This window comes from Rhinopithecus roxellana, chromosome 15 (genome assembly GCF_007565055.1).
Source record: "Rhinopithecus roxellana isolate Shanxi Qingling chromosome 15, ASM756505v1, whole genome shotgun sequence".
In the NCBI taxonomy this organism is placed as follows: Eukaryota; Metazoa; Chordata; class Mammalia; order Primates; family Cercopithecidae; genus Rhinopithecus; species Rhinopithecus roxellana.
Window position 1 is genome coordinate 61849322 of NC_044563.1, and position 23734 is coordinate 61873055.

The 23734-nt window shown below is 39.3% G+C and overlaps 1 protein-coding gene across 1 annotated transcript; it reads left to right on the plus strand.

The window, feature by feature from the left end:
• The first annotated feature begins 1957 nt into the window (after nucleotides 1-1957).
• LOC104678204 (olfactory receptor 52J3) lies at nucleotides 1958-2896 on the plus strand. The gene is given in 1 exon segment (XM_010383445.2): nucleotides 1958-2896. A coding segment is annotated over 1 exon segment (939 nt).
• The last annotated feature ends 20838 nt before the right edge of the window (nucleotides 2897-23734 follow it).

Consider the following 23734-nt stretch of genomic DNA (forward strand, 5'->3'; position numbering starts at 1 on the left):
AATCAGCTGCTGATTTCTGGTGAGCAGGTGCGGCAGTGCATGGAGAGATACATGGGCAGTGCACACTGAGAACTGGACTATGTGGCTGACCTGCACCAGGCAGGGAAAAAAGTTGTATATTGTTTTAATATGTAATGTATGAAATCGTAATATATAAACATATTATGTGTGCATTAAATAACAGATGCCTAAAATATGTATAAATTATGTTCTAAATTTTAGATATTACGTGTGAAATCTGTCTTGAATATCCAAGTTAAAATGTCGTCCTACCAATTGCATTAGGTTAAATCAGTTACTATGGTGAGGGTAGTGGAGACCTACTTTTGAGAGTGGGCACCTAGATTTAATCCTTAAATCTATAGCCTAGGTGCTGTCATTATCTTTCTGCTGAGCAATTATATTTTAATTGTCCAGAGTATCAGTGTTTTTATACAACACAATAAGAGTCAGTGTACTTTGCTGCACTTGTTTTCTCTCTGTTGGAATAATCGCAAAAGCATGAAGAGTTTTACTCTTCAATTCCGTGATTAAACAGAGAGCTAGAAATTGATGCCAGCAACTGCTATGCTAGCTGCTATGCTATGCTAGCAATGCTTCATCTGATTTTTCTCTTTCTCTTTCTCTTTCTTTTACCCTTTGTTTTTCCCCCAAAAGAAGAAGGAGCTTCACCTCAAAAAAGTTATTTTTGCCTTGATATATTTACTGTATTAAAAAAAGATAATTAAAAAAGATTAGAAAGTGAAACTATGCCAAAGATGAAAGTAAGGATCTTTTAACTTTATTTTGAATTACAACTGCTGTACCAAAGACCCCAGGACAAGCCTCCTTAGCTCATTTTGAGTGACTTGGTTTATTTGCAGCATTTTAAAGGTATTACTTAAGTATTTTTCTTAATTGCTTTTAGACGATTGCAAAAGTTGATTGTTTTTCGGCTGACACAATGCTATCCAAGAGAACTACAAAACAAACAAACAAACAAAAACTTCTCTAGCACAAATACCATCTGAGATTGTCTGCGTTGTCTTCCACCCACATATCCCGCGTCTTGAACTGGTAGAAGGAGTGACAAATAAGTATTGGCTCCATACTAGAGGAAAAATTAGCAAAGGTAAAATTAACAGGTGCTGTAAGAATACCTGGTGTGCTATAGATAAAACACAAAAGTGTGAAAATGGCATTACACAGTCTTTATCTTTTTCCCACCTGAAAATCCTAAGCCTGTAGGTCATAAACAATTACTATGTCTAATTCTGGCCAGGCATCACAGGAACAAGTACTTTTCCGAGAAATTGATGTTTCTTGTAGTCTGATTCAGTGTCTGAGAGGCTACTGGGCTTGGGTCAGAGTTTTTATATACGTATCTCAAGGCCAGTCTATAAAAAAATTTAGGTTTTTATTGTGAAAGTGCCTATGTACATGAGGTCTTATGATTTACTTTCTTATGAATCACTTAATGACTTTTTGAGGGTCTGTGTGTTGTATTCACATGACCCTATGTGCTGTCTTGATATTTCCAATGTTACTCAACAGAGGGTGAATTCCAGAGTAAAATCATGTATTATTTGCTTTCAAAGTGAGTGGAAAGTATTAATTATTAGAAATCCTCGATAAGGTTGTTGCAAATCTCCACATATAGAATTAGAACCCAATCAACAAGCAGAATGAAAATTCTGAATTTCACCATGCCCTGGTCTGTATAAATGGCTAAGGCAATGACTCAGTACGGGAGCTTCTGAACATGCCTGCTTGCATAGTAAATGTGAATTCAATTCTGTGCTGAAGCACAGAGCTAGAAATTGATGCTAGCAACTAATATGCTAGCTGCTGCTATGCTGGCTGCTGTGCTATGCTAGCAACTGCTTCATCTGATCTTTCTCTTTCTCTCTCTCTTTCCCCTTTGTTTTTCCCCCAAAAGAAGAAGGAGCTTCACCTCTTCAGAACAATGCAGTGCAGGATGGTATACCATGGCAACAGGAGCACTTTTCACCCAGCCACATTTTTTCTGGTTGGAATCCCAGGTCTGGAAGACGTCCATATGTGAATCTCCCTGCCTTTCTGCTCTGTTTACCTTGTGGCTTTGCTGGGCAATGCTACCATTCTGCTAGTCATCAAGGCAGAACAGACTCTCCAGGAGCCCATGTTATACTTTCTGGCCATCCTTTCCACAACTGATTTGGCCCTTTCTACAACCTCTGTGCCTCGCTTGCTGGGTATCTTCTGGTTTGATGCTCATGAGATTAACTTTGGAGCTTGTGTGGCCCAGATGTTTCTGATCCATGCCTTCACTGGCATGGAGGCTGAGGTCCTGGTGGCCATGGCCTTTGACTGTTACATGGCCATCTGCAATCCACTTCACTATACAAACATCTTGACATCCCGGGTGCTGGTGGGCATCACTATGTGCGTTGTAATTCGTCCAGTTCTGTTTACACTCCCTATAATCTATCTCGTCTACAGGTTACCATTTTGTCAGGCTCATATAATAGCCCATTCCTACTGTGAGCACATGGGCATTGCAAAATTGTCCTGTGGAAACATCCGTGTCAATGCTATCTATGGACTCTTTGTGGTCTCCCTCTTTCTCCTGAACCTGGTCCTTATTGTCGTCTCATATGTTTACATTCTCCGTGCTGTCTTCCACCTCCCATCACATGAGGCTCGGCTAAAAGCCCTAAGCACATGTGGCTCTCATGTTGGGGTCATTTGTGTTTTCTATATCCCCTCAGTCTTCTCTTTCCTTACTCATCGATTTGGACACAACATTCCACATTACATTCACATTCTTGTTGCTAATCTCTATTTGGTTATCCCATCCTCTCTCAACCCCATCATTTATGGGGTGAGGACCAAATGGATACGAGAGCGAGTGATCTATGTACTTACTAAAAGATAAGACTCTTATCACATTCTTTTACTAAGGACTTTGATTCTCCTATGAAGACTGATATGTTCTTGCTTTAAGGAATATCTCCTGATCCTTACCTTATTCCTGCCAACTTGCAGTACAAGTTGGTTTGTTCCTGGATGCTGACTTTTGGATTTTAACAGTGGCAGAAACTTCTGTGGTACCTCAAGTTCAAAGACTGACAACTATTCTGGGAAGGATATCCTGGGAAAGAGCTGTGTTGCCTCGCCTACATAACTTCATGCAGAACCCTCGAGTGCAAAAGGCTGTTTCTTTTGGGGGGAAAGAAAATATTATACTGAGTCTTTTATGATCAGTGTTCAGAAATATGTGGCACTGGAAATTTAACCCTGTAAACTGTGTCATTCATTTTCTTTCTCCCTCCCTCCCTCCCTCCCTCCCTCCCTTCCTTCCTTCCTTCCTTCCTTCCTTCCTTCCTTCCTTCCTTCCTTCCTTCCTTCCTTCCTTCCTTTCTTCCTTCCTGTGTTTGATTACTAATTTAATTCACATTCATATTGTATTTGTTTTATCTTTTGAATAATTATAACTGCATGGGATAAATCAAGAAACAAAACTAACACAAACATCTGCCCTGTGGAGCTTGCATTCTGTTACATCTGCCCTGTGGAGCTTGCATTCTGTTACATCTGGTCCTGTGGAGCTTGCATTCTGTTACATCTGGCCCTGTGGAGCTTGCATTCTGTTACATCTGGCCCTGTGGAGCTTGCATTCTGTTACATCTGGCCCTGTGGAGCTTGCATTCTGTTACATCTGGCCCTGTGGAGCTTGCATTCTGTTACATCTGGCCCTGTGGAGCTTGCATTCTGTTACATCTGGCCCTGTGGAGCTTGCATTCTGTTACATCTGGCCCTGTGGAGCTTGCATTCTGTTACATCTGGCCCTGTGGAGCTTGCATTCTGTTACATCTGGCCCTGTGGAGCTTGCATTCTGTTACATCTGGCCCTGTGGAGCTTGCATTCTGTTACATCTGGCCCTGTGGAGCTTGCATTCTGTTACATCTGGCCCTGTGGAGCTTGCATTCTGTTACATCTGGCCCTGTGGAGCTTGCATTCTGTTACATCTGGCCCTGAGGAGCTTGCATTCTATTGTGCTCTTATAAAGACAAGTCCATGGGTTCGAAAAATCATTGCCAAATTTGTAGCTTCAAGTGGAATCACCTACCAAATTTGCAAGTTTCTGTGCGATCATCGCCAAAACAAACATACAATTTTAAAACTTTTTCTCACTGATACCAGCAGTAATTTAGCACGGATGTACCCTTTGCTTTTAGCCTTATAGCATAGTTATATGTGCGGTTTTTAAAATCTAGGAATGTATAACATTTCTATGTGATATATGCTGGCCTTTGTCTTTCACTTTACCTAGTTGTGGTTTTTTCCATCTACATTTGATTCTAAAATACTCTATCCTAAAATTCAAGGTTCTCATCTTAGATCTATGATATATTTCTAGATCCTCAGACTTTAATGTAGAAGCTGCAGATTAACTTATGCTTAGCTACTTTTCACATGAGACTGAGGGCTTTCAATTGATTCAGAAATGAAGTGTCTTTTTTTCTTTTTTTTTCTTTTTTATTATACTTTAAGTTCTAGGGTACATGTGCATAACGTGCAGGTTTGTTACATATGTATACTTGTGCCATGTTGGTGTGCTGCACCCATCAACTCGTCAGCACCCATCAATTCATCATTTATATCATGTATAACTCCCCAATGCAATCCCTCCCTCCTTCCCCCTCCCCATGATAGGCCCCAGTGTGTGATGTTCCCCTTCCCGAGTCCAAGTGATCTCATTGTTCAGTTCCCACCTATGAGTGAGAACATGTGGTGTTTGGTTTTCTCTTCTTGTGATAGTTTGCTAAGAATGATGGTTTCCAGCTGCATCCATGTCCCTACAAAGGATGCAAACTCATCCTTTTTTATGGCTGCATAGTATTCCATGGTGTATATGTGCCACATTTTCTTAATCCAGTCTGTCACAGATGGACATTTGGGTTGATTCCAAGTCTTTGCTATTGTGAATAGTGCCGCAATAAACATACGTGTGCATGTGTCTTTGTAGTAGAATAATTTATAATCCTTTGGGTATATACCCAGTAGTGGGATGGCTGGGTCATATGGTACATCTAGTTCTAGATGCTTGAGGAATTGCCATACTGTTTTCCATAATGGTTGAACTGGTTTACAATCCCACCAACAGTGTAAAAGTGTTCCTGTTTCTCCACATCCTCTCCAACACCTGTTGTTTCCTGACTTCTTAATGATTGCCATTCTAACTGGTGTGAGATGGTATCTCATTGTGGTTTTGATTTGCATTTCTCTGATGGCGAGTGATGATGAGCATTTTTTCATGTATCTGTTGGCTGTATGAATGTCTTCTTTTGAGAAATGTCTGTTCATATCCTTTGCCCACTTTTTGATTGGGTTGTTTGTTTTTTTCTTGTATATTTGTTTGAGTTCTTTGTAGATTCTGGATATTAGCCCTTTGTCAGATGAGTAGGTTGCAAAAATTTTCTCCCATTCTGTAGGTTGCCTGTTCACTCTGACGGTAGTTTCTTTTGCTGTGCAAAAGCTCTTTAGTTTAATTAGATCCCATTTGTCAATTTTGGCTTTTGCTGCCGTTGCTTTTGGTGTTTTAGACATGAAGTCCTTACCCATGCCTATGTCCTGAATGCTACTACCTAGATTTTCTTCTAGGGTTTTTATGGTATTAGGTCTAACATTTAAATCTCTAATCCATATTGAATTAATCTTTGTATAAGGGGTAAGGAAAGGATCCAGTTTCAGCTTTCTACTTATGGCTAGCCAATTTTCCCAGCACCATTTATTAAATAGGGAATCCTTTCCCCATTTCTTGTTTCTCTCAGGTTTGTCAAAGATCAGATGGCTGTAGATGTGTGGTATTATTTCTGAGGACTCTGTTCTGTTCCATTGGTCTATAGCTCTGTTTTGGTACCAGTACCATGCTGTTTTGGTTACTGTAGCCTTGTAGTATAGTTTGAAGTCAGGTAGCGTGACGCCTCCAGCTTTGTCCTTTTGACTTAGGATTGTCTTGGCAATGCGGGCTCTTTTTTGGTTCCATATGAACTTTAAAGCAGTTTTTTCCAATTCTGTGAAGAAACTCATTGGTAGCTTGATGGGGATGGCTTTGAATCTATAAATAACCTTGGGCAGTATGGCCATTTTCACGATATTGATTCTTCCTATCCATGAGCATGGTATGTTCTTCCATTTGTTTGTGTCCTCTTTGATTTCACTGAGCAGTGGTTTGTAGTTCTCCTTGAAGAGGTCCTTTACATCCCTTGTAAGTTGGATTCCTAGGTATTTTTTTCCCTTTGAAGCAATTGTGAATGGAAGTTCATTCCTGATTTGGCTCTCTGTTTGTCTGTTACTGGTGTATAAGAATGCTTGTGATTTTTGCACATTGATTTTGTATCCTGAGACTTTGCTGAAGTTGCTTATCAGCTTAAGGGGATTTTGGGCTGAGACGATGGGGTTTTCTAAATATACAATCATGTCATCTGCAAACAGGGACAATTTGACTTCTTCTTTTCCTAACTGGATACCCTTGATTTCTTTCTCTTGCCTGCTTGCCCTAGCCAGCACTTCCAACACTATGTTGAATAGGAGTGGTGAGAGAGGGCATCCCTGTCTTGTGCCAGTTTTCAAAGGGAATTTTCCCAGTTTTTGCCCATTCAGAATGATATTAGCTGTGGGTTTGTCATAAATAGGTCTTATTATTTTGAGGTACGTTCCATCAATACTGAATTTATTGAGCGTTTTTAGCGTGAAGGGCTGTTGAATTTTGTCAAAAGCTTTTTCTGCATCTATTGAGATAATCATGTGGTTCTTGTCTTTGGTTCTGTTTATATGCTGTATTACGTTTATTGATTTGCGAATGTTGAACCAGCCTTGCATCCCAGGGATGAAGCCCACTTGATCATGGTGGATAAGCTTTTTGATGTGCTGCTGAATCCGGTTTGCCAGTATTTTATTGAGAATTTTTGCATCGATGTTCATCAGGGATATTGGTCTAAAATTCTCTTTTTTTGTTGTGTCTCTGCCAGGCTTTGGTATCAGGATGATGTTGGCTTCATAAAATGAGTTAGGGAGGATTCCCTCTTTTTCTATTGATTGCCATAGTTTCAGAAGGAATGGTACCAGCTCCTCCTTGTACCTCTGGTAGAATTCAGCTGTGAATCCATCTGGTCCTGGACTTTTTTTGGTTGGTAGGCTATTAATTGTTGCCTCAATTTCAGAGCCTGCTATTGGTCTATTCAGGGATTCAACTTCTTCCTGGTTTAGTCTTGGAAGAGTGTAAGTGTACAAGAAATTATCCATTTCTTCTAGATTTTCTAGTTGATTTGCGTAGAGGTGTTTATAGTATTCTCTGATGGTTGTTTGTATTTCTGTGGGGTTGGTGGTGATATCCCCTTTATCATTTTTTATTGCGTCTATTTGATTCCTCTCTCTTTTCTTCTTTATTAGTCTCACTCGCGGTCTGTCAATTTTGTTGATCTTTTCAAAAAACCAACTCCTGGATTCATTGATTTTTTGGAGGGTTTTTTGTGTCTCTATCTCCTTCAGTTCTGCTCTGATCTTAGTTATTTCTTGCCTTCTGCTAGCTTTTGAATGTGTTTGCTCTTGCCTCTCTAGTTCTTTTAATTGTGATGTTAAAGTGTCAATTTTAGATCTTTCCTGCTTTCTCTTGTGGGCATTTAGTGCTATAAATTTCCCTCTACACACTGCTTTAAATGTGTCCCAGAGATTCTGGTATGTTGTATCTTTGTTCTCATTGGTTTCAAAGAACATCTTTATTTCTGCCTTCATTTCGCTATGTACCCAGTAGTCATTCAGGAGCAGGTTGTTCAGTTTCCATGTAGTTGAGCGGTTTTGATTGAGTTTCTTAGTCCTGAGTTCTAGTTTGATTGCACTGTGGTCTGAGAGACAGTTTGTTATAATTTCTGTTCTTATACATTTGCTGAGGAGTGCTTTACTTCCAATTATGTGGTCAATTTTGGAATAAGTGCGATGTGGTGCTGAGAAGAATGTATATTCTGTTGATTTGGGGTGGAGAGTTCTATAGATGTCTATTAGGTCCTCTTGGTGCAGAGATGAGTTCAATTCCTGGATATCCTTGTTAACTTTCTGTCTCGTTGATCTGTCTAATGTTGACAGTGGAGTGTTGAAGTCTCCCATTATTGTTGTATGAGACTCTAAGTCTCTTTGTAAGTCTCTAAGGACTTGCTTTATGAATCTGGGTGCTCCTGTATTGGGTGCATATATATTTAGGAGAGTGAGCTCTTCCTGTTGAATTGATCCCTTTACCATTATGTAATGGCCTTCTTTGTCTCTTTTGATCTTTGATGGTTTAAATTCGGTTTTATCAGAGACTAGGATTGCAACCCCTGCTTTTTTTTGTTCTCCATTTGCTTGGTAGATCTTCCTCCATCCCTTTATTTTGAGCCTATGTATGTCTCTGCATGTGAGATGGGTCTCCTGAATACAGCAGACTGATGGGTCTTGACTCTTTATCCAGTTTGCCAGTCTGTGTCTTTTAATTGGAGCATTTAGTCCATTTACATTTAAGGTTAATATTGTTATGTGTGAACTTGATCTTGTCATTATGATATTAACTGGTTATTTTGCTCGTTAGTTGATGCAGTTTCTTCCTAGCCTCGATGGTCTTTACATTTTGGCATGTTTTTGCAATGGCTGGTACCGGTTGTTCCTTTCCATGTTTAGGGCTTCCTTCAGGGTCTCTTGTAAGGCAGGCCTGGTGGTGACAAAATCTCTAAGCATTTCCTTATCTGTAAAGGCTTTTATTTCTCCTTCACTTATGAAAGTTAGTTTGGCTGGATATGAAATTCTGGGCTTAAAATTCTTTTCTTTAAGAACGTTGAATATTGGCCCCCACTCTGTTCTGGCTTGTAGAGTTTCTGCCAAGAGATCTGCTGTTAGTCTGATGGGCTTCCCTTTGTGGGTAACCCGACCTTTCTCTCTGGCTGCCCTTAAGATTTTTTCCTTCATTTCAACTTTGGTGAATCTGGCAATTATGTGTCTTGGAGTTGCTCTTCTGGAGGAGTATCTTTGTGGCATTCTCTGTATTTCCTGAATTTGAATGTTGGCCTGCCCTACTAGGTTGGGGAAGTTCTCCTGGATGATATCCTGAAGAGTGTTTTCCAACTTGGTTCCATTTTCCCCCTCACTTTCAGGCACCCCAATCAGACGTAGATTTGGTCTTTTTACGTAATCCCATACTTCTTGCAGACTTTGCTCATTTTTTTTTCTTCTTTTTTCTTTTGGTTTCTCTTCTCGCTTCATTTCATTCATTTGATCCTCAATCGCTAATACTCTTTCTTCCAGTTGATCGAGTCGGTTACTGAAGCTTGTGTATTTTTCACGTATTTCTCGTGTCATGGTTTTCATCTCTGTCATTTCGTTTATGATCTTCTCTGCCTTAATTAGTCTAGCTGTCAATTCTTCCACTCTTTTTTCAAGATTTTTAGTTTCTTTGTGCTGGGTACGTAATTCCTCCTTTAGCTCTGAGAAGTTTGATGGACTGAAGCCTTCTTCTCTCATCTCGTCAAAGTCATTCTCTTACCAGCTTTGATCCACTGCTGGCGATGGGCTGCGCTCCTTTGCAGGGGGAGATGCGCTCTTATTTTTTGAATTTCCAGCTTTTCTGCCCTGCTTCTTCCCCATCTTTGTGGTTTTATCTGCCTCTGGTCTTTGATGATGGTGATGTACTGATGGGGATTTGGTATCGGTGTCCTTCCTGTTTGATAGTTTTCCTTCTAACAGTCAGAATTACTGTCTGTTGGTCTGTTGGAGATTGCTTGAGGTCCACTCCAGACCCTGTTTGCCTGCGTATCAGCAGCAGAGTTTGCCGAAGACAGAATGTTGCTGAACAGTGAGTGTACCTGTCTGATTCTTCCTTTGGAAGTTTCCTCTCAGGGGTGTACTCCACCCTGTGAGGTGTGGGGTGTCAGACTGCCCCTAGTGGGGGATGTCTCCCAGCTAGGCTACTCAGGGGTCAGGGACACACCTGAGCAGGCAGTCTGTCCATTCTCAGATCTCAACCTCCGCGTTGGGAGATCCACAGCTCTCCCCAGAGCTGTCAGACAGAGTCGATCGCATCTGCACCGGCCCCTGCTGCTTCCTCTGTTGGTCTTCAGCTGTGCGCTGTCCCCAAAGGTGGAGACTACAGAGACAGGCAGGCTTCCTTGAGCTGCTGTGAGCTCCACCCAGTTCGAGCTTCCCGCGACTTTGTTTACCTACTTAAGCCTCAGCAATGGTGGGCGCCCCTCCCCCAGCCTCGCTGCTGCCTTGTGGTTAGATCGAAGACTGCTGTGCTAGCAATGAAGGAGGCTCCGTGGCCGTGGGACCCTCCTGGCCAGGTGTGGGATACAATCTCCTGGTGTGCCCGTTTGCCCAAAGTGCAGTATTGGGGTGGGAGTCACCTGATTTTCCAGGTGTTGTGTGTCTCAGTTCCCCTGGCTAGGAAAACGGATTCCCTTCCCCCTTGCGCTTCCAGGTGAGGCGATGCCTCGCCCTGCTTCAGCTCTCGCTGGTCAGGCTGCAGCAGCTGACCAGCACCGATTGTCCGGCACTCCCTAGTGAGATGACCCCAGTACCTCAGTTGAAAATGCAGAAATCACCGGTCTTCTGTGTCGCTCGCGCTGGGAGTTGGAGACTGGAGCTGTTCCTATTCGGCCATCTTGCTCTGCCCCCCCAGAAATGAAGTGTCTTAAGATCAGCAATAGAGATTTGTATCATCAAACTAGTAACATTGTTTTATATTTCTAATAACTTTAATTTTTTTATCTTTTAGACTGTTAAAAGGAAACTAATGCTAAAATATAAAAATGTATTTTTTCCTGCAAACCAGAATTAACAACTTTTAACACTGCACTCATCTCAAAGATAACGCTTAATAAAATATATGCAACATTAAAGTTAATATTACCTTTATCACCCCTACAACACAGTTTCCTTCCTAATTTTAGAGGCAATTGGGCCTGTGCTTTTCTGACATCACAGTACACATTTTAGTTTTACAACAAATCATAGCATGTTTATTGGATCACTTGTCATTATTTTATATAGATTAAAATACTTTGTGTTTTGTAACATTGATGTTATTTATGTATTCCTCTGTTTATGGACATTTGTGTTATCATTATTATTATTTCAAATTAGAAAATATGGTGCACATGTTTGTGGCATAGTTTACATTTTTATAGTAATTCATTGAGGCTTTATACTTTGAAGTAGAATTATTAAGCAACAGAATTTTAAATAACCAGAACATATTTCTGCTTCTTGATCTTTATTTTTGATTAAGTACTTTTGAATATCAGAATTTGTTGTGTTTTGTTTTTGTTTGTTGTTGTTGTTTTTTATTTTTTGACTGTGTATCACTGCGTTGCTCAGGCTTGAACTTTTGGGCTTACACAGTCTTTCTACCTCAGCTTCTGTAGTAGTTAGGACTGCAGGTACATGCCACCATACCTAGCTACATTTCACATATTTTGATTTTTTTCTCACTTTTATTTTCCAGTATTTCATTTAGTTCTTGTTTTTGAAAATCCCATTTCTCACTGATGTTTGACAGTTGCGTATGCTATATTTCTTCTTCTATTATATATTATTAAAATTTTTTAACTTTCCTAGGTTCATTTTTGTTTTCTAATAAAAGTAGTTTGTCCACCTTGGGTAACATAGCAAGACCCTGTTTCTGAAAAAAATTAAAATAAATAAATAAATAAATAAAGCCTGGCATGGTGGCACAAACCTGTAAAGTCCCTCTTTCTCAAAATCAGATATATAAATAAAGTAATTTGTAACTACTATACTTTGAACAAACAAAAATATTAGTTCTCTTTAGGTTTTCTTTTTTCTTGTACATTTATTTATTTCATGTTGTGATTATCTGCAATCTTATTTCCAGTTTTTTAAAGAATATTCATTAAACATTTTTATTTGATGAAATATATTATTAATAATTTATTTCTACAGCAACTATTCATGAATATATTCTTGCTTACCAATTCTTAGGAGAAACATCTCTTACATTTTAGATCCAAGTCGTATTGCCAGCCACAATTTACCCCTGCTTTGGTAATAATTCTAATTTTATGTCTAAGTATGTTTTAATTTGTCCTCATATTTAAATGATAAATCAAAAATGTATAAAATTTTGAATACAGTTCTGTTCTATCATCTTTCTTAATTCATCATTCAGCTTTTATTTTTGGCATCAATACTCTTTTTTTTTTTAAGTAAATACATTCTTTTATATTTATTCCTCTACTTATTTACATTTATTACGTTTTAGGGGTTATACCAATAACCCAAAAGCAAATGAAATAAAAACAAAGATAAATATATGGGACCTAATTAAACTAAAGAGATTCTACACAGCAAAAGGAACAGTCAGCAGAGTAAACAGACAACCCACAGAGTAGGAGAAAATCTTCACAACCCATAAATCTGACAAAGGACTAACATCCAGAATCCACAATAAACCCAAACAAATCAGTAAGAAAAAAAAAAATCCCATCAAAAAGTGGGTCAAAGACATGAACAGACAATTCTCAAAAGAAGATATACAAATGGCCAACCAACAAACACATGAAAAAATGCTCAACATCACTAATGATCAGGGAGATGCAAGTCAAAACCACAATGTGATACTGCCTTACTCCTGCAAGAGTGGACATAATAAAAAAATCAAAAACAGTAGATGTTGCCTTGGATGTGGTGATCAGGGATTACTAAAGAAGAAGTAAAACTGTCCCTATTTGCTGATGATATGGTCGTTTACTTGAAAACCCTAGACTCCTCCAGAAGCCTCCTAGAACTGATAAAATAATTCATCAAATTTCCAGATACAAGATTCTACACTGCTGGTGGGAATGTAAACTAGTACAGCCACTATGGAAAACAATATAGAGATTTTTCAAAGAAAAGAAAGTAGAGCTACAGTTTGATCCAGCAATCCCACTACTGGGTATCTACCCAGAGTAAAAGAGGTCATTATTTGAAAAAGGTACTTGCACTTGCATGTTTTTAGAAGCACAATTCACAATTGCAAAATTGTGGAACCAACTCAAATGCCCATCAATGAATGAGTGGATAAAGAAACTGTGATATATATATCACATGTGAGATATATATGTATATACTTTTATACATTTATGTATGTACATTTTATGTATATATATAAATACACAGATATTTATATATATATCTGTGTCACAGATATATATATGTGATACATATATCACATAAGTATGTGATATTTATATATGTGTTATATATAAGATATATATCTTGATATCTGTGATATATATACACATATATATCTGTGTGTACATATATATCTATGATATCTGTGCATATATATATATATATGCACAGATATATACAGCAAATAGGGACAGTTTTACATATATAAAACATCCACAAATAATTGGAATGATCTCCAAGGAGTGACTGACTAAATGAACTAGTACACCCATACATGGAATAATACTCAGAAATAGTAAGAAAAAAATCTCTATTAATACACACAGTATCCTGGAAGAATCTTTGGATAATTATGCAGAGTAAGGAAAGCCCATTCCCAAAGGGACAGACTGTATAATTTCAATTATATAACAATCTTGAAATGACAAAATTATAGGAATGGAAAACAGATTCATAGTTGTCAGGTATTAGGAATGGTGAGAGTAGAGTTGGGAGTGTGAGAGGAAAGTGAATGTGGCTACAAATGGCAGCCATTAGAGTTCCTTGTGGTGATGAAAATGTTCTATATCTTCACAGTATTAACATCAATTCAATATCCTGATTGTGATATGGTGCTACAGTTTTGCAGGACATTACCACTGGGGAAAACTAAAGTACATTAAATCTGTCTATATTACTTCTGTAAAATCAAATATATGTGATTCTATAATTAATTAAAAATATAGGAAGAGATACAAGGAAAGAAAGTGGAAGCCAGCTTTCAAATGGAGCTTCTCACTTATTCTGTCTAATTTTGAGCTGCCATTTTTTAATCCTAAGAGACCAGAGCTCTTGTTCTCTGAATATCAACCCCTATGTTTCTGTGGGCAAGTCTTGTGTGTCCTCCCTGCCATGTCTCCATTCCAAACACGCTTCTACAGTGATAACAAGAAATATATCACAGATGATGTTCTCTTCTCAATCTCTGCTGCCTCTGAAGTAGCTGACCTTAGTAACATCATGAATAAACTGCTGAAGGATAAATATGAGTTCTACACACATGTGGAGTTGATTTCCTTACTGAGGGCCAGTTTCTGCTAATTTCCTTGGTCAAATACATGGACCTGGAGATCATCTCATCAGAAGAGATTCTGGAACTAGAATATGTGGAGAAGTACACTGCCCACCAGCCAGAGCAATGCATATTCTATGATGACTGCAGCAGTTCAGTTAAAGGGTCAGAGGAATGTACCTTGACTGGTCCTTTTTTTTTTTTTTAATACTTTAAGTTCTAGGGTACATGTGCATAACGTGCAGGTTTGTTACATATGTATACTTGTGCCATGTTAGTGTGCTGCACCCATCAACATGTCAGCACCCATCAATTCGTCATTTATATCAGGTATAACTCCCAATGCAATCCCTCCCCCCTCCCCCCTCCCCATGATAGGCCTCGATGTGTGATGTTCCCCTTCCCGAGTCCAGGTGATCTCATTGTTCAGTTCCCACCTATGAGTGAGAACATGCGGTGTTTGGTTTTCTCTTCTTGTGATAGTTTGCTAAGAATGATGGTTTCCAGCTGCATCCTTGTCCCTACAAAGGATGCAAATTCATCCTTTTTTATGGCTGCATAATATTCCATGTATATGTGCCACATTTTCTTAATCCAGTCTGTCACAGATGGACATTTGGGTTGATTCCAAGTCTTTGCTGTTGTGAATAGTGCTGCAATAAACATACGTGTGCATGTGCCTTTATAGCAGCATGATTTATAATCCTTTGGGTATATACCCAGTAGTGGGATGGCTGGGTCATATGGTACATCTAGTTCTAGATCCTTGAGGAGTCGCCATACTGTTTTCCATAATGGTTGAACTAGTTTACAATCCCACCAACAGTGTAAAAGTGTTCCTGTTTCTCCACATCCTCTCCAGCACCTGTTGTTTCCTGACTTTTTAATGATTGCCATTCTAACTGGTGTGAGATGGTATCTCATTGTGGTTTTGATTTGCATCTCTCTGATGGCCAGTGATGATGAGCACTTTTTCATGTGTCTGCTGGCTGTATGAATGTCTTCTTTTGAGAAATGTCCGTCCATATCCCCTGCCCACCCTTTGATGGGGTTGTTTGTTCCCGTCTTGTAAATTTGTTTGAGTTCTTTGCAGGTTCTGGATATCAGCCTTTTGCCCGATGAGTAGATTAGAAAAATTCTCTCCCATTCTGTAGGCTGCCTGTTCACTCTGATGGTAGTTTCCTTTGCTGTGCAGAAGCTCTTTAGTGCAACTAGATCCCATTTGTCAATTTTTGCTTTTGTTGCCATTGCTTTTGGGGTTTCAGACATGAAGTCCTTGCCCATGCCTATGTCCTGAATGGTACTACCTAAGTTTTCTTCTAGGGTTTTTATGGTATTAGGTCTAACATTTAAGTCTCTAATCCATCTTGAATTAATTTTCGTATAAGGAGTAAGGAAAGGATCCAGTTTCAGCTTTCTACTTATGGCTAGCCAATTTTCCCAGCACCATTTATTAAATAGGGAATCCTTTCCCCATTTCTTGATTCTCTCAGGTTTGTCAAAGATCAGATGGCTGTAGATGTGTGGTATTATTTCTGAGGACTCCGTTCTGTTCCATTGGTCTATATCTCTGTTTTGGTACCAGTACCATGCTGTTTTGGTTACTGTAGCCTTGTAGTATAGTTTGAAGTCAGGTAGCGTGATGCCTCCAGCTTTGTTCCTTTGACTTAGAATTGTCTTGGAAATGTGGACTCTTTTTCGGTTCCATATGAACTTTAAAGCAGTTTTTTCCAATTCTGTGAAGAAACTCATTGGTAGCTTGATGGGGATGGCATTGAATCTATAAATAACCTTGGGCAGTATGGCCATTTTCACGATATTGATTCTTCCTATCCATGAGCATGGTATGTTCTTCCATTTGTTTGTGTCCTCTTTGATTTCACTGAGCAGTGGTTTGAAGTTCTCCTTGAAGAGGTCCTTTACATCCCTTGTAAGTTGGATTCCTAGGTATTTTATTCCCTTTGAAGCAATTGTGAATGGAAGTTCATTCATGATTTGGCTCTCTGTTTGTCTGTTACTGGTGTATAAGAATGCTTGTGATTTTTGCACATCAATTTTGTATCCTGAGACTTTGCTGAAGTTTCTTATCAGCTTAAGGAGATTTTGGGCGGAGACAATGGGGTTTTCTAAGTATACAATCATGTCATCTGCAAACAGGGACAATTTGACTTCTTCTTTTCCTAACTGGATACCCTTTATTTCTTTCTCCTGCCTGATTGCCCTAGCCAGAACTTCCAACACTATGTTGAACAGGAGTGGTGAGAGAGGGCATCGCTGTCTTGTGCCAGTTTTCAAAGGGAATTTTCCCAGTTTTTGCCCATTCAGTATGATATTACCTGTGGGTTTGTCATAAATAGCTCTTATTATTTTGAGGTAAGTTCCATCAATACCGAATTTATTGAGCGTTTTTAGCATGAAGGGCTGTTGAATTTTGTCAAAAGCCTTTTCTGCATCTATTGAGATAATCATGTGGTTCTTGTCTTTTGTTCTTTTATATGCTGGATTATGTTCATTGATTTGCGAATGTTGAACCAGCCTTGCATCCCAGGGATGAAGCCCACTTGATCATGGTGGATAAGCTTTTCGATGTCCTGCTGAATCCGGTTTGCCAGTATTTTATTGAGGATTTTTACATCGATGTTCATCAGAGATATTGGTCTAAAATTTTCATTTTTTGTTGTGTCTCTGCCAGGCTTTGGTATCAGGATGATGTTGGCCTCATAAAATGAGTTAGGGAGGATTCCCTCTTTTTCTATTGATTGGAATAGTTTCAGAAGGAATGGTACCAGCTCCTCCTTGTACCTCTGGTAGAATTCAGCTGTGAATCCATCTGGTCCTGGACTTTTTTTGGTGGGTAGGCTATTAATTATTGCCTCAATTTCAGAGCCTGCTATTGGTCTATTCAGGGATTCAACTTCTTCCTGGTTTAGTCTTGGAAGAGTGTAAGTGTCCAGGAAATTATCCATTTCTTCTAGATTTTCTAGTTGATTTGCATAGAGGTGTTTATAGTATTCTCTGATGGTAGTTTGTATTTCTGTGGGGTCGGTGGTGATATCTCCTTTATCATTTTTTATTGCATCTATTTGATTCTTCTCTTCATTCTTCTTTATTAGTCTTGCTAGAGGTCTGTCAATTTTGTTGATTTTTTCAAAAAAACCAACTCCTGGATTCATTGATTTTTGGAAGGTTTTTTGTGTCTCTATCTCCTTCAGTTCTGCTCTGATCTTAGTTATTTCTTGCCTTCTGCTAGCTTTTGAATGTGTTTGCTCTTTCTTCTCCAGTTCTTTTAATTGTGATGTTAGAGTGTCAATTTTAGATCTTTCCAGCTTTCTCTTGTGGGCATTTAGTGCTATAAATTTCCCTCTACACACTGCTTTAAATGTGTCCCAGAGATTCTGGTATGTTGTATCTTTGTTCTCATTGGTTTCAAAGAACATCTTTATTTCTGCCTTCATTTTGTTATGTACCCAGTAGTCATTCAGGAGCAGGTTGTTCAGTTTCCATGTAGTTGAGCGGTTTTGATTGAGTTTCTTAGTCCTGAGTTCTAGTTTGATTGCACTGTGGTCTGAGAGACAGTTTGTTATAATTTCTGTTCTTTTACATTTACTAAGCAGTGCTTTACTTCCAATATGTGGTCAATTTTGGAATAAGTGCGATGTGGTGCTAAGAAGAATGCATAGTCTCTTGGTTTGGGGTGGAGAGTTCTATAGATGTCTATTAGGTCCTCTTGGTGCAGAGATGAGTTCAATTCCTGGATATCCTTGTTAACTTTCTGTCTCGTTGATCTGTCTAATGTTGACAGTGGAGTGTTGAAGTCTCACATTATTATTTTATGGGAGTCTAAGTCTCTTTGTAAGTCTCTAAGGACTTGCTTTATGAATCTTGGTGCTCCTGTATTGGGTGCATATATATTTAGGATAGTTAGCTCTTCCTGTTGAATTGATCCCTTTACCATTATGTAATGGCCTTCTTTGTCTCTTTTGATCTTTGATGGTTTAAAGTCTGTTTTATCAGAGACTAGTAGTACAACCCCTGCTTTTTTTTGTTCTCCATTTGCTTGGTAGATCTTCCTCCATCTCTTTATTTTGAACCTATGTATGTCTCTGCATGTGAGATGGGTCTCCTGAATACAGCAGACTGATGGGTCTTGAGTCTTTATCCAGTTTGCCAGTCTGTGTCTTTTAATTGGAGCATTTAGTGCATTTACATTTAAGGTTAATATTGTTATGTGTGATCTTGATCCTGCCATTATGATATTAACTGGTTATTTTGCTCGTTAATTGATGCAGTTTCCTCCTAGCCTCAATGGTCTTTACATTTTGGCATGTTTTTGCAGTGGCTGGTACCGGTTGTTCCTTTCCATGTTTAGGGCTTCCTTCAGGGTCTCTTGTAAGGCAGGCCTGGTGGTGACAAAATCTCTAAGCATTTGCTTATCTGTAAAGGCTTTTATTTCTCCTTCACTTATGAAACTTAGTTTGGCTGGATATGAAATTCTGGGTTGAAAATTCTTTTCTTTAAGAATGTTGAATATTGGCCCCCACTCTCTTCTGGATTATAGAGTTTCTGCCGAGAGGTCTGCTGTTATTCTGATGGGCTTCCCTTTGTGGGTAGCCTGACCTTTCTCTCTGGCTGCCCTCATGATTTTTTCCTTCATTTCAACTTTGGTGAATCTGGCAATTATGTGTCTTGGAGTTGCTCTTCTGGAGGAGTATCTTTGTGGTGTTCTCTGTATTTCCTGAATTTGAATGTTGGCCTGCCCTACTAGGTTGGGGAAGTTCTCCTGGATGATATCCTGAAGAGTGTTTTCCAACTTCGTTCCATTTTCCCCCTCACTTTCAGGCACCCCAATCAGACGTAGATTTGGTGTTTTTACATAATCCCATACTTCTTGCAGGCCTTGCTCATTTTTTTTTCTTCTTTTTTCTTTTGGGTTCTCTTCTCACTTCATTTCATTCATTTGATCCTCAATCGCTGATACTCTTTCTTCCAGTTGATCGAGTCGGTTACTGAAGCTTGTGGATATGTCACGTATTTCTCGTGTCATGGTTTTCATCTCTGTCATTTCGTTTATGACCTTCTCTGCATTAATTATTGTAGCTATCAATTCTTCCACTCTTTTTTCAAGATTTTTAGTTTCTTTGCACTGGGTACGTAATTCTTCCTTCAGCTCTGAGAAGTTTGATGGATTGAAGCCTTCTTCTCTCATCTCGTCAAAGTCATTCTCTGACCAGCTTTGATCCGTTGCTGGCGATGGGCTGCGCTCCTTTGCAGGGGGAGATGCACTCTTATTTTTTGAATTTCCAGCTTTTCTGCCCTCCTTTTTCCCCATCTTTGTGGTTTTATCTGCCTCTGGTCTTTGATGATGGTGACGTACTGATGGGGTTTTGGTATAGGTGTTCTTCCTGTTTGATAGTTTTCCTTCTAATAGTCAGGACCCTCAGCTGTAGGTCTGTTGGAGATTGCTTGAGGTCCACTCCAGACCCTGTTTACCTGGGTATCAGCAGCAGAGGTTGCGGAAGATAGAATTTTGCTGAACAGCAAGTGTACCTGTCTGATTCTTACTTTGGAAGCTTCCTCTCAGGGGTGTACTCCACCCTGTGAGGTGTGGGGTATCAGCCTGCCCCTAGTGGGGGATGTCTCCCAGTTAGGCTACTCAGGGATCAGCGACCCACTTGAGCAGGCAGTCTGTCCCTTCTCAGATCTCAACCTCCATGTGGGGAGATCCACTGCTCTCTGCAAAGCTGTCAGACAGAGTCGTTTGCATCTGCACATGTTTCTGCTGCTTTTGTTGTTGTTGTTATTTAGCTGTGCCCTGGCCCCAGAAGTGGAGCCTACAGAGACAGGCAGGTTTCCTTGAGCCACTGTGAGCTCCACCCAGTTCAAGCTTCCCAGCGGCTTTGTTTACCTACTTAAGCCTCAGCAATGGCGGGCGCCCCTCCCCCAGGCTCGCTGCTGCCTCGAGGTTAGATCACAGACTGCTTTGCTAGCGATGAGGGAGGCTCCGTGGGCGTGGGACCCTCCTGGCCAGGTGTGGGTATAATCTCCTGGTGTGCCTGTTTGCTTAAAGCGCAGTATTGGGGTGAGAATTACCCGATTTTCCAGGTGTTGTGTGTCTCAGTTCCCCTGGCTAGGAAAAGGGATTCCCTTCCCCCTTGCGCTTCCCAGGTGAGGCAATGCCTCGCCCTGCTTCAGCTCTCCCTGGTCAGGCTGCACCAGCTGACCAGCACTGATTGTCCGGCACTCCCTAGTGAGATGACACCAGTACCTCAGTTGAAAATGCAGAAATCACCAGTCTTCTGTGTTGCTCGTGCTGGGAGTTGGAGACTGGAGCTGTTCCTATTCGGCCATCTTGCTCTTGACTCGGCATCAATACTCTTAATAAGACATAAGATGCTGATCATTTTCTCACTGTTTGGAAAGAACATTTTCTCTCATTCTTTGGAAAGCATGTTTATTTTTCATATTCTAAATTTTAATCCATTGAGTCTGGATTTATAATTTTTAGAATCATGTTCAGTATATAATAGGTACTTACATTCTGAGATATTATGTCTCTATTACTTCAAGATACTTTTCAGACTTCATATGTTTAAATATTTCCTTTCAATTTTCTTTCCATATTGTTTTGTAAGTATTTTTATATAAATATAAAGTAGAAACTCCATATTTTTCTTTCATGTGTTTTAATTTTTCTTTTATTCTATCACTTGGTCTAGTTTACTTTGATCTTGAAATTCGTACACAGATTCTTAAAATTAACAATTTTGATTTTCAGTATTTTGTTGTATATGTTATGACTGTTTCACCATCTCTCTCCCTCTTCTCAGGCCTCCTTATTCCCTGAGACACAACAGTATCAAAATTTGGCCAATTAAAAACCTTACAATGGCCTCTAAGTTTTCAAGGGAAAGGATGAGTCACACATCTATGACTTTAAATTAAAAGCTAGAAATGATTAAGCTTAGTGAGAAAGGCATGTTGAAAGGTGAAGAAGGCTGATAGTGAGTCCTTTTGTGCCAAAAGGTTAGCCAAGTTGTGGCTGCAAAGGAAAATACTCTGAAAGTAATTACAAGTGCTACTCCAGTGAACATATCAATGATAAAAAGGCAAAACAACTTTATTGATAATATGAAAAAAGTCTTAATGGTCTGTACAGAACGTCAAACCAATCAAAATATTCCTTTAAGTCAAAGCCTAATCCAGAACTAGGGTCTATTTCTGTTTAATTCTGTTAAGAATGAGAGAAGTGAGGAAGCTGCAGAAGAAAAGTTTGAAGTTAGCAGAGATTAGTTTATGGAGTTTAAAGGCAAAATGTTGTCTCCATAATATAAAAGGATAAAGTGACGTAGCAAATGCTGATGTAGAAGCTGTTTCAACTTATCCGGAAGATCTATTACAGCTAAGACAATTGATGAACTGACTACCCTAAACAACAGATACTCAAGATCGACAAGACAACCTTATGTCGGAATAAGATGCCACCTAGCACTTTCATAGGTAGAGAAAAGTACATGCCTGGCTTCTAAGCTTCAATAGACAGGCTGACTCTCTTGCTGGTTCTGATGCAATTGGTGACTTTAAGTTGAAGTCAATGCTCAATTTATCATTCTAAAAAGTTCAGGGCTCTTAAGAATTATGCTAAATTTACTCTGCCTGTGCTCTATAAATGGAACAACAAAGCCTGGATGACAGCACATCTGTTTACAGCATTGTTTACTAATTTTTTTTTTTTTTTTTTTTTGAGATGGAGTCTTGCTCTGTCTTCCAGGCTGGAGTACAGAGGCAGGATCTCAGCTCACTGCAACCTCTGCCTCCTGGGTTTAAGCAATTATCCTGCCTCAATCTCCCGAGTATCTGGGATTACAGGTGTGCACCACCATACCTGGCTAATTTTTTTTTTTTTTAAGTGGAGATAGGATTTCACCATGTTGGCCAGGATGGTCTCGGTCTCTTGACCTCATGATCCACCTGCCTTGCCCTGGTGGGGATTACAGGCGTGAGCCACTACTCCCGGCCATTTCCTGAATATTTTAAGCACACTGTGGAGACTTCACTGCTCAGTAAAAAAAGATTCATTTCAAAATATTACTCATTGACAATGCACCTAGTCACCCAAGAATTCTGATTGAGACATATGTGATTCATCTTGTTTCCATGTCCACTAACACAACATGCATTCTGCAGCCCATAGGTCAATAAGTAATTTTTACTTTCAAGTCTTAATATATAAGAAATATTTCTTAAGGCTACAATTGAAGTAAATAATGATTCTTCTGATGGATCTGGGCAGAGTAAATTGAAAACCTTCTGGAAAGGATTCACCATTGGAGATACCATTAAGAATGTTTATAATTCATGGAGGAGATCCAGACACCAACATTAACAGGAGTTTGCAAGAAATTCATTCCAACCCTCATGGATGACGTTGGGGGGTTCAAGACTTCAGTAAAGGAAGTAGCTGCAGATATGGTGGAAATAGCAAGACAAATGGAATTAGAAGTGAAACCTGAAGATAGAACTGAATGCTGCAATCTCATGACAAAGGGTTAATGGATGAGAACTTGCTATTTATGGATGAGCAAAGAAAGTGATTTGTTGAAATGATAAAGGATTTAGAATATTATATAATATAAAATGAATAGATGAAGCAGCAGCAGGATTTGAGAGAAATGACTAATTTTGAAAGATGCTCTACTAAGGGTAAAGTGGTACAAAATAGAATTACACAGTACAGAAAAGCCTTTCATGAAAGAGTCTACTGATTTGACAAGCTTCACTGTTGTCTTATTTTACTAAATTGCCGCAGCCACTCCAACAGTCAACAACTACCACCCTGATCAGTCAGCAGCCATCAGATGATCATTAGCATTTTTTTCAGAGTATTTTTAATTAAGGTATGTTCATTGCATTTGTAAACATAATGCAATTGCACACTTAATAGACTATAGTGTCAACATAACTTTTATATGGACTGGTGTCATAGTCTGTTTGTGTTCCTGATAATAGAATACCTGAAAATGGGTAATTTATAAAGAAAATAATTTATTTCTTGTGGTAATGGAGGTTGAGATGTCTGAGGTTGAGAGCCCCCATTTGGTGAGATACTTCTTGCTGGTGGGGACTCTGCAGGGTCTCAAGGAAGTGTGGGGCATCATATGGTAAGGGTGCTAATGTGCTAGCTCAGGTCTCTCTTAGCTAGTTGCATTCCCATTAATCTCTTAATCTGTTAATCCGTAAGGAGATTATTTCATTCATGAGGGCAGAACTCTCATGACCCAATCATCTCTGAAAGGCCCCGGCTTTCAGTATTGCCCCATTGAAGGTTAAGTTTCAACATGAGTTTCAGAGACTCAGACATTCAAACTATAGCAAGCAGGAAACCAAAATATTCGTGTGACATTCACTTCATTGCAGTGGTATGGAACTGAAGCTGCAATATCTCTGAGGAATGCCTGTATTTTAATTTGTAAACTTTCAGAAGTTTAAACTTAAATTTTGTGT